This window comes from Sceloporus undulatus, chromosome 3 (genome assembly GCF_019175285.1).
Source record: "Sceloporus undulatus isolate JIND9_A2432 ecotype Alabama chromosome 3, SceUnd_v1.1, whole genome shotgun sequence".
Classification (NCBI taxonomy): Eukaryota; Metazoa; Chordata; class Lepidosauria; order Squamata; family Phrynosomatidae; genus Sceloporus; species Sceloporus undulatus.
Genome location: NC_056524.1, coordinates 97,081,894 through 97,093,914, shown reverse-complemented (window position 1 = coordinate 97,093,914; position 12,021 = coordinate 97,081,894). Strand labels below are relative to the sequence as shown.

Here is a 12,021-nt window from a genome sequence, read left to right as displayed (position 1 = left end):
CTTCACAACTGTGTCTATGACCTGAGCAGCTGTTGGGAGATCAGAAGGATTGCTACCATGTCCCCTGGAATGCAAGAAATATCTGCCAGGCAAAAAGCCGTGTGTCTGTGTGGTTGCAACTCAGCCAGAGTATCTCTATCCCTCTGACAGCATAAATGGGGAAGACATCTTTGAGATTTTGCACTTGGGAACTGCCCAATTGGTGTGGTCGTGCCAGGGAAAATAGTGTAACTCCCTAAGAGAGCAGCCAATTGGCAAGTACATATATAAACACTGCTAGGTGTTGTGTTGCTTGCTGAGTAAAGCACCTAACAGAGTGGACACGGTTCCAAGCCCCATACTAATTTTGGAAAAAGCCCAGATTTGACTTGGGGTATATTTACACTACAGTCGCTCCTTGGAACTCGTGGGGGATCCATTTTGGACCCCTCCCCCCTTGGTGAGTTCTAAATCTTGTGCATGCAGGGTGTGAGGATATTTTCAATCATTAAAATATTGCTTTCTATGTAATATACCATTGTCCATAGCATGAATGAAAAGGATTCCCTATGCAAGGAAACACCCTTATTAGCTTCTGTGGGCATGTGAGCACTCTTCTTCTTTGCTTGCTAACTATCCCTAACATGAACAGTATTAACAACCTATATCTCTAGGAATAGAAGATCTAAGATTAGCATGATGACTAGTGGCAGGCTTGGCCATGAAGACTACTGTTCAGAAGAGTCCAGCCCACAAAAAAAGTATGTATGTTCCCATAGCTGTGGGCAGGCTGGATAAGACCTTCTTAAACGTAACTTATTTATGGCTCAGAACTCCTCATCCTTTAATTCAACACACAGCTCCTGTTCCAATACTCTTGTTCCAGAAACTAAGGCTTGGTGTTATCATCTGTTATACCCACAGTCCATTAATACAACCAACCATCCAATAACATGGAAATTGGGGAAGTCAGACAATTTTGGGAGGTCTTACCACTCCATAAAGTTCCCATATTTTTAAAGTTCTTAATCCCATTAATACAACCAACCAGTAACATGGAAACTGTAGGAAAATCTTACCATTTTGTATGGTCATATCACTTTGCAAAGCTCCCATACTTTTTAATCTGTAAGAATGGGTGGCTGACTAAAGCAGAAATCTTCTTGGGGCCTGAACAGACAGGTTAAAATAAAGCTGCTTCGGGTCAGTTTGGAGGTATGCTGTTTAAATGACACATACATCTTAAGAGGCCAGAAGCTGCTCCAAACCTGTGCTTCAGTCCTTAGGACTGGAGCATGGCTTTGGAGCAGCTTCTGGCCCCTTAAGGGAACAATTCAATATGAGAGAACAAGGGACAAGGTCTTCTCTACAGTGGCACCATGGTTGTGGAATACACTCTCCTTTTGTATCCAAGGAAGGTCCTGGAATCAAACCCCACTGGATATCAAGAGCCTGCTGTATTCCTCAACTGGATCCTAAAAGGCTAGAGGCCAAGGAGCACCAGAAAATGTATATACAATGACCCCTCTGTTTTCCCAGGGGTTCCGTTCTGGACCCCCACCCCCACCTTGCGAAAATGGAAAATCGCCACTATTCAAGCCTCATTGGCTTGAGTGGCAGCATGCACCCTCCCCATTCCCCCCTCCATTTGCCACCTGTAAACAGATGAGGGATGCAAATTCCAAGTCCGCGAAAATGAAGGGGCAACTGTATATATAATGTAGCTACATCTTCATAGCTATGTCTCCTGGTGGTACCACTAAAACTCACTTTGTAAACAGTGCACCTGCCAACATGACCATTTCTATATTCTAGTTTTTGGTGGGTTTTTTCGGAGCTATGTGGCCATGTTTTAGCAGAGTTTCTTTCTGACGTTTTATCAGCCACAGATGCTGGCAAAACATCAGAAAGAAACTCTGCTAGAACATGGCCACATAGCCCGAAAAACCCACAAAAAATTATGGATGCCGGCCATGAAAGCTTTCGACAGTTCTATATTGTCAGAGAGTGGGGGGGGGGGGGGATGAGTGGGACTACATTCAGCTACATCCTGGAGACAGATGGGCTTCAACAGGCATCTGCTGAGACCACCAGGGGTCTCATCATTCCTGCAGCGCATCCAGCTACACAATAATAGTTAGATAAATTCCTAATGATCCTCTTATTCTCCAACAACACAGAAATAGCTGTGTCAGGAGGTTTGTGCCACTTCAAAGGTAAATGGGGGGGGGGGTTGTTGTTGTTGTGTGGGTTACAATCTCCCTAACTAACAGAGTGGGTTGTGATGAGGTAAGTCTGACATGGGCAAGACATATTCTCTCAGCCTGAGAAGATGGCAATAGCAACCCTCCTCTGAAGAAGCCCACCAAGCAAACATTGTGTAGGTTTGCCTTAGGGTCATCATAAGTTGGAAATGTCTTGAACGCAAGCAACACAGATAGAGAAAACAATATGCAGTATAAAAACATTTAGAACAATGACTTTTAAACTATCTCAGAGTGAGCTGGCATGATATCATTGTGTCCAGCAATGAAACCTATTTGTGGTAGTGGCCACCAAGGATGCCAGAAAAAATGTTCTAAATAATATTTTAAAAAGGCACAGCATTAGCAATATTCTAATCCAAATATCCTAAATGTTTGTTTTTTCTCAATATTACACTGCTATCTTGCAACCAGTATATTCTCATATAGCAGGGTCTAGCATTTAGTTAACTGGTAAAGAACCTGGCCTCTTTATGAGCTACATCTTCCCAAATCCTCTAGCATGCTGTAGCTGGTACTTCTGTGGGTTGAAAACAAAAGCATCTAGAAGGTCTATATTCCCCCCCAATATAAACAGCTGTGTTTTCCACATAAGAATGCTCTTTCTGTACACGACAGATTAAATGTGCTGGACTGGCAGGATTAGAACCTATGGTACAAATAGCAATAGCAATAGCATGTACATTTCTATAATGCTTATCGGTGCAGTTAAGCACACCCTAAGTAGTTTACAATGTGTAAGGTAATTGCCCCCATCAAGCTGGATACTCATTTTAGCAAGCAGAGAAGGATGCCAGGCTGAGTTTACTCTGAGCTCCTGTCTGGCATTGGATTCACAACCTTGTGGTTTGTGAGTGAGTGGCTGCAATACAGGCATTTAACTACCACACCTCCAGAAGCAACAAACTCTTTTACTAATTGGTATTTCTTCAGTGAGGTACTTTTCTTTGTTGACTTCCAGCTTAGTACTGGAAGTACTCAGTTCATCAAGAGGAAAACAGTTACAGTATTTGCATTTTTTTCATACAAATTTGTGCTCAAATTAAATCTAGATTGTAAGAGATGGTTCACTGATTGTAGCACAGCAAACTGTTGCATTCCAAAAGGCTACTTTATAATTTTATTTTATGTGAAATGTTGTTCCAGGACAGATGGCTATACTACATTTGTAGCAAATGACACAAACTAAACATTTTGGCAGCTATGTAACTTCACTTAACTAGCAAAATATCTCAGTATGATAAAAAGCCTATCCTCCTTAAGATAAACTTTAAGATTCAAGGATTACATCAGAGATTTAAGTAAATGATTAAACAGTGAAAAGCACTCACCCTTCTACGTGAAGATCTGCGTATTCCTCGAATATGAGAGTTCCTTGGATTTGTTTGTGTTCCAAATGGGAGGGCAACAGAGAGGTGAGAAGGGCTTGTGGGAGTTGGAGGAGACGTTAGGTTGCCTAGCATGCTTTGCTTGGAAACACAGTTTATCTGGGTAAAAATGTGTTCACTTCTTCCAGCATCACCACTACCAATTTCAATCTTCTCCTCGTTGGTTATCCTTCTTAAATAGTCCTTGAGCATCACCTGAGTTGCAGGTTCACTCAACCAACACAAAAAGAGTTCATCCACTTTCATTTTTAGTACAGGTTGCAAAACCTTCACAGCCGGCATCTTTTTTTCTCTCTTTCTTTTCTCAATATGCTTGGACTTCAATAAAATGCCTAGTCCTCTTAGTTCAAATTCTGAAAGACAATATTTCTAGGTAAACATATTTAACAATGTTGGTCTAAGACAGGGGTAGGCAACCCTTTTGAGCCGGGGGCTGGGTTGCTCTCCCTCAGACAACTGGGGGGACAAAGCCAAAAAATAAATAATTAAATAATTTTTTACAAATTAATTAAATAAATAAACCAGGACAAATGCAGGACAAAATTTTCAAATGAAGGGCACTTTTTAAATAAAAAATGGAGGACACGCGAAAAAATTTGCTGATTTTTAAAAAAAGTTAAGATTAATGCATGTTTCTGAGGCTTCTATAGACAATTGCCCCACCGTGCCCCTCGCGTGAGACGCCAAAGGCCCCGGCAGCAATCGGCGGCAGGACCGGGCTGGGGCCGGTCCCAAGGCCTCGCCGGGCCGCATCCGGCCCGCGGGCCGCAGGTTGCCTACCCCTGGTCTAAAATTTTAAAAACATACCACAAAATACCTTATGCAATCTCTGTAAGGCTTCATATCAGAATGGGCAACTGCAGAAGATTGAGGGGCTGGTTTTCTGCCCTAGAGATTCTCCAGGGTCCTTTCAAACACAAAGGATGAGATCAGAAGTCCCTCTGGTTTTGAAAAGCAGATATGCTTTTATGTTAAACAGCATGTGGTGTGTGTGTGTGTCAAGTGAACTTCCAGACTGGCAATTCACCCCTTTTCTTTGGCTAGAAAGTGCTGAAGTCTGGAGGGATTGAAGACTGCAAAAACAATCCTGGGAAGGTGCCTGTAGTATCAGGCCTGCACTCTGCCCACCTCTGGTTTACATGGACAGTTCTCACCCACTTTCCGGAAGAATTAATAAAACATTTTAAAAGACATTTAAGCATATTCATTGGCAAACAATAAATGATTTAGTGTGTCAGGTCTTGGCACCACGGATATTGACAAACTGGAACGTGTCCAGAGGAAGACGACCAAGATGATTAAAGGTCCGGAAACCAAGCCTCATGAAGAATGGCTTAGGGAGCTGGATATGTTTAATTTGGGGACAGGAAGACAGAGGTGACAACAGCTATCTTTCAATATTTGAAGGGATGTCATGTAGAAGATGGAGCAAGCTTGTTTTCTTCAGTTTCAGATACTAGAACACAAATCAATGGGTTCAATTCACAAGAAAAGATTTCACCTAAACATTAGGAACGCTTTCTTTACTGTAAGAGCTTTTGACAGTGGAACAGATTGCTTTAGTACAGGGGTTCCCAAGATGGGATGCCTGCAACTCCAGAGGGTGAGAGATGGTGTTTCAGGGGCAAAGAGTGGCTTATGGACTTGAGTAATGAGTTAGAATCTAATTGCTTAATTTAGATCTGCATCTTATACACTGAGTTCAAAGCTTTTTTAAAAGTTCAGTTTGTTCACTTGCAGTATTGTATTTGGTTGAACACAGTTTGGTTCAAAAATTAGACTTCATCATCTTCCTTTTTTTTTAGGGGATGAAAACATTAAACATTTTTAAGGGTTGTGGGGCATAGAAAAAGTTGAAAACCACTGCCTCAGGAGGTGATGGACTCTCCATCTGTGGAGGTCTTTAAACAGAGATTGGATGGGCATGTTTCAGTTGTGTATTTCTGCATGGAAGGGGGATGGACTAGATGCCCCTTACAAATCTGTAACTCTGTTATTTGCAGGGATTTCTACTGGAACCTACATAGCTAGCTTTCTTCTTTCCTTCATAATTTCTCATTATTCCATGCTCCATTTTCTTATGATGAAGTAACTACAAATCTAAAAACCAATTCAGAAACATATTTGTGGTAAAGTTCCAGAGAAATATCGCGTATGAAGTACCACAGTAGTTACCAAAAATTGATCCTCTGGATGATTTGAACTTCAGTTCCCAGGAGCCCCAGCCAGATTGGCCAACATCCAAAAATTATGGAAGTGAAGTCCCAAAACATCTGGAAGACCAAAGTTTGGGGACCACTGAATGTGGCAGGTAGCTTGCAACCTTCCAAATGGGAAATGGATGTTGCAACTCAACATCTGGAGAGCAACAAGCTGATATAGTACAGAGGCAAACAGCTTAAGCCAAGAAATCCCCAATTTATGATCTCACTACAAGGTGACTTAGTGGTCATCAGGATGTGGTAGCTTAGTGGTTAAGATGCCAATTCTGATGACTGTAAGATCAGAAGGTTGCAGGTCAAGGCCCAAGTGCCACATGACAGGATGAGCTCCTGCCACTAGTCCCAGCTTCTGCCAACCTAGCAGTTTGAAAGCATGCAAATGCAAGTAGATAAATTGGTACCACTTTGGTGGGAAGGTGACAGCATTCGGTGCAGTCATGCTGGGCACATGACCACCAGAGTCATCTTTGGACAATGTTGGCTTTTCAGCTTAGTAATGGAGATGAGCACAGTCGTCTACAGTTGATTATGACTAGATATTAATGTCAAGAGAAAACCTTTACCCTTTTTTACATGGTGACAGGCACACCACTATTCTGTCAACCTGCTAATCTCAACAGAACTGGTGTAAAGACTGATCATTTTCACATCCAGAGATGGTCTAGGGTAAGAGTTGAGAGCATGTGGTCCTTACAGAGGCTCTTAGCTGCAACTCCCATCATCTCCAATCAGCACTGTCAATGGCGAGATGGAATTGCATTCCCACAACATGTGAAAAAAAGCCACATTTTTCCAATCCTTTAACAGAAAACTTGATACCAGAAGTAGAAATAAAACAGAATAGGGATACATTCCTATGCCATAAAAAGAATATTTCAATATATTTCCTTAACAATAGGCATATGTGAAATAAAATAACCAGGTCAGCTAAATTATCCAGGAATAACTTTTTATTTTACCAGCTTCTGTTTTTTTTAAAATCCATTTTGTTCTACAGATCTATTATTATTATTATTATTATTATTATTATTATTATTATTATTATTCTAACTTGCTGGGAGTAGCTGGTGAGCTGCTTTTGCCTTTTCTTTCCATTTTGCTATTTACACATGCTCAGTATGGCAATCTGGAAGCAGACACTGTTTACCTTGCAAGCATACAAGACTACAATAGGCTCACTTAGAGTAGAATCCCATTCTTTCCCAGCTCAAGCTTTCCTGCACTGTTTACTGCAGACACATTTGGGCTGCAATATTCTGAACCACTTGGAGTTTCCAGACTTGGTACAAAGGTAGCCCAATGTGGAGTTCACTGCAGAAGTCCAGCCTTGAGGTTACCATTGCATTCAATACCAAATAAAATTAAACATAGCCCACTGATCCTCCTAGGAAATGGGTGACAATGCCAGGTATCACCTAGGGTGTATCTACACTGAATAAATAACACAGCTTGACACCACTTTAACTGCCTGAGCTTTGTAGTTTTGTGAGGTACCAGCACTCTTTGACACAGAAGGCTAAAGACTTTGTGAAAACGGATCATTGGTAGTTACCTAATATATGTCCTTTTCCAGCAGAGAATGTCCGATATTTTATTTTTTAGTTTGGGATATCCAGGCCCTTCTCTGATGGAAAACTACAGTCCCAGGATTCCACAGGATGGACCTGCGTCACTTAAAGTGGTATAGAAGTGCATTACATCTGCAGTGTAGATGCACCCATTGTGTAGTTGGAGTCAGAAGGAGAGGTGGGTAGGACTGAGCCAAGCACACCTGTTCATCCCCTCCAGGTATTCACCTTATTAGGTACTGTACTTTCACTGAAAATGTGGATTCAGCTTAAACCTTTTGCAGGCAGTCCTATGAACCTGAGGTGAATCACAGAGTTGGAGGAGACCTCAAGGACCATCCAGTCCAACCCCCTTGCCATGCAGGAACTCACAATCAAAGCACTCCTGACAGATGGCCATCCAGCCTCTGTTTAAAAACCTTCAAAGAAGGAGACTCCACCACTCTCCAAAGCTGAGTATTCTACTGTCAAACAACCCTTACTGTCAGGAAGTTCCTCCTAATGTTGAGCTCTCTTTTCCTGTAGCTTGCATCCATTGCTTCATGTCCTATTCTCTGGAGCAGCAGAAAACAAGCTTGCTCCCTCCTCAAATATTTGCATCCCTTCAAATATTTAAACAGGGCTATCATATCACTTCTTAACTGTATCTTCTACAGGCTAAACATACCCAGCTCCCTAAATCTCTCCTCACAAGGCATGGTTTCCAGACCCTTCACCATTTTGGTTTGCAAGTGGTACCAAAGTGCATCACTTCTACAGTGTGTAGATACTCAGGGTCAGGAGGGAAGGTGGGTGGGACTGAGCCCAAGCACACCTGCTCAACCTCCAAAGCGGTGGTTCCCAAACTTTGCTTCTCCAGGTACTTTGGACTTCAACTCCCAGAAGCCCCATGAAGTTTAGCCAAGAGTCAGGTATTCTATCCAAAGTCCAAAGCATTTGGAGGGCCAGAGTTTGGGAGTCACTGCTCTAACAAGATACTCACCTCATTATGAGTGGGTACTACAACTCCAGGATTCCACAGGATGGACCTGCATCACTTAAAGTGGTATGGAAGCGCATTACTTCTACAGCATAGATTATTAGTAGTATTAGTAGTATTAAACTTTATTTATATAGCGCTGTAAATTTGCACAGCGCTGTGCACACAACCGATTAAAACAGATAAAATAAACCTGCCTGTGGCATACATTCTGCAAGAATAATTCAATACAATACATTATTGGTGTACTAACAATGTATTATATTTAATAATTTTGTAGAATAATTCAATAAAATAAAATAACATTCAATGAAACTAAGGCAGGCAACACATTAAAACAGCATTAGGCAACCATGTTAGCAAGAGAAGCACCCACTGTGTATTCAGGAGGAGAGATGGGTGGGACTGAGCCCAAGCACACCTGTGACCAGCCTCTACAGTAAAGCAGTGGCCCCCAAGCTGTGCCCTTTTAAGGGAATCTTGGACTCCACCTCCCAGAATCCCACGCTATTGGCCAACATGGCTGAGGCTTCTGGGAGCTGTAGTCCAAAACCCCTTAAAGGGACCGCTGCAGCCTAAAGCCACTCACCTCCATTGTTACTAGTACTTACCCAACTCCACACTGAAAAGGCAGTGTTGGGAAACCCAAAAGGAACACCTGCTTGTGCAAAGCGTCCCAGGGCACACCTGGAGCCATCATGGCTGCCTCTGGCTACACAACAGAGAGGGCTGTGGGCTGACTTGGTCAAAACTACTAACCCCTCAGGAGATCTAGGTTTCCCGCCCAGACACACAAGCTGCCTTCCGTTGGTTCCTTCCCCTCCTCCTCCTCTTCCAAAACAAAGTTTCATTATTTTGGTTCCTTTCGCGCATGCGCGGCGTCAGTGGGCGCATGCGTACTAAGGGGCAAGAGGGCCCTAAAGGGGGTTATGTTTTGGTTCATCATGGCTAATAGGGCCAAATGGAATCAGCAGCCTGGCTCTGGGGTGTGTTGGAGGCAGTGTCTTGGTCTCCCTGTTTGCTCTGCGTGGAGATCCAGGCCGGGAGTGAGGAGGGGGAAGGGGGCTCTCTAGCCCTGGAGACCAACTGGGTGGCCTTCTTTGGGGGAGTCACACTCTCTCAGCTTCAAAGGAAAGGCAGTGGCAAAACCAAAAACCCCTGATAGGGTGGCCATAGGTCGAAAAGGACAACAACAACAGGCTGGGTTATTATTACTACTACTAGTAGTAGTACCTCCAATCTTGCTCTTGTCTGTTGCAAATCCTTGTGGGATTTTTATGTCAGTGCTTGGAAATGTTATAACTTACAGTGGTCTCCAAACTGTGCCCTTTAAGGGAATATATATATATATATATAGTTAAAATATATCACTACAAATCCATACATATACACAAATCCGTTCACAACATATACATAAAAATGAATAAAACATATGAGGAATAAAGGAAATATGCTATATATTTCATAATTTGTCATATTTATAAACACTTCTCTCTCTTTTTTTAAGGTATACATCATCATCATCTCTGTTGTTTCAATTCTTTCTTCCACAAAAAGCAGCTACTTCTTTCCATACTCTCATATCTCCTCCTATCATCCCTTTCATCTTTTCCAACCACCTATGCCTCTACCCTTACTATCTCTTGCCCTATCTCCCTTTAAGGGTTTTTTGGGACTTCAGCAGCCATGTTGGCCAATAGTTGGGATTCTGGGAGATGATGGAGTCCAAAATCTCTTAAAGGGCACAGTTTGGGGACCTCTGTGTTAAAGGTTGTGTGTGTGTTTGGGAAGGGGGCAACTCCCAGAATCCCCCAGCAGCCATGACTCTGGGAATTGACCCCCAACACACACACATATACACGAAGGTGTAAAAGATCTGGGAGTTGTATCCAAAAAAAGAAGAACTTTTACCCTTTCTATATGTGGAGAATTGGGTTGCAGAACTTTGCTCAATATTTCCTTTGCCAGAGATTTAAATTTGTTACTTATTGTCTGTCTGACTGTGGAAATATCTCCCTGTTTCCCCTCTAAGGGTGCAGCCGCACTGCAGAATTGAAGCAGATTGGCACCACTTTAACTGCCATGCCTCAATTCTACAGAATCCTGGGATCTGTAGTTTTGGTGAGGCACCAGTGTTCTCTAACAGACCAGGCCGAATGTCTCATCAAACTACAAATCCCAGGATTCTGTTAGATATAGTCATGGGACAAAGTGGTATTCAAACTGCTTTCATTATGCAGTGTGGCTTATGCTTACTGCTGTTGTTGTGTGCCTTAAAGTTGTTTCTGACTTAATGGCAACCCTAATCATGGGCTTTTCTTGGCAGGATTTGTTCAGAAGAGTCTTTGCCTTCCCCTGAGGCTGAGAGAGTGTGACTTGCCCAAGGTCACTCAGTGGGTCTCATGGCCGAGCAAAGAATCGAACTCTGATTTCCACTCAAACCACTATGCCAACACCTTTGCAAAATGGCCAAACACATCTTGTGGTTTTGCAGGGTTGGCTCAATCTGCTTTAACCTGATCTCATTCTCTAGGGGTGCTTGCCCCACCATCATTCCCTACTACAGCCTTTCCCACCTCTTCTCCCCTCCTTGCCTTGGGGCCCCGGCAGCAGCTATCTCTCTTTAAGCAGGAAAAGCCAGTTTGTGCAGCTGATACTGCTTTACAAAAGAGAGGTAGGCAGCGATGTGAAACATGTGGGGAAGGGGGGTTGAAAAGAAAGACAACAAGATGCAAGGTACTGTATAGTGCAAAATGAAGAAGGAAGGTAACAAGGCCGTCTAACTAAAAGATTGTATGTACAGCGCTGTGTAAATTTACAGCGCTTTATAAATAAAGGTTAATAATAAGGCACAGGCAATGTTTCAAAGGAGGAGATGGGGATAGCAGTGGTGAAAGTCCTGAGAGGAGAAATGCATACATTTGCTGCTCCTTGTTCTGCTTCCTGAAGCAGCTGCCTCTCTGCCTGGTAATGGATGGGCTGGTGCTGACTCCCAAACTTGAATTCTACTCTCTGATTACTTGGTGCTTGTGACATTTGTGGACTGCAAACTTGATTACTTCAGAAAGTGCTATCTCACGTTTCATCCCACACCCAGATTACTTACGATAAGGGGCAAGGGGATGCATAGCCCTCTAAAATGTTTTTATTACATATCAAGATAGTATGTACATTAAAAAATATTAAACATTTAAAGACAGACATGTGTACATACATATACTTAAGACATACATATATTCAAATTGCATCCATAACCTTCTAGATGTTGTTGCATTGCAACTCCTGTGATCTCCACAAATGTTTAGGACTGATGTGATTTTTAGATCAACATCTGGAGGGCCACACATTCGCTATACCTGGCATGAGGAAAGGATGAGCTGTGTTGGTCTGTAGTGCTTGGTAGAAAGAAATTTGAAAATTGTCTAAAATGGCTGTATGCTTTAGGCTGTATTGGCACTGCAGAAATAATGCAATTTGACACTGCATTAACTGTCATGGCTCAAATGCTATGGAATTCTAGGATTTGTAGTTTTGTAAGCTATTTAGCCTTCTCTGTCAGTGCTACAACAAAGTACAAATCCCACAGCACTGAGCCATGATAATTAAAGTGGTGTCAAATTG

The 12,021-nt window shown here is 42.4% G+C and overlaps 1 protein-coding gene across 6 annotated transcripts in view; it reads right to left on the bottom strand.

The window, feature by feature from the left end:
* The window catches only part of PPP2R3B (protein phosphatase 2 regulatory subunit B''beta), a 43,486-nt gene extending 34,220 nt beyond the window's left edge, over window positions 1-9,266 (bottom strand). Inside the window, exons 1-3 of one of the 6 annotated variants that reach the window (XM_042459738.1) lie at window positions 9,012-9,263; window positions 4,449-4,572; window positions 3,575-3,984 (exon numbers count right to left, since the gene is read on the bottom strand). In XM_042459738.1, coding sequence (XP_042315672.1) covers window positions 3,575-3,913 — 339 coding nt within the window. In that variant the 5' untranslated portion in view covers window positions 3,914-3,984; window positions 4,449-4,572; window positions 9,012-9,263. Of the gene's footprint in view, window positions 1-3,574; window positions 3,985-4,448; window positions 4,573-9,011 lie in introns of all 6 variants that reach the window. The other 5 variants (XM_042459740.1, XM_042459741.1, XM_042459739.1 and 2 more) reach the window with 5 other exon arrangements.
* Window positions 9,267-12,021: the final 2,755 nt, after the last annotated feature.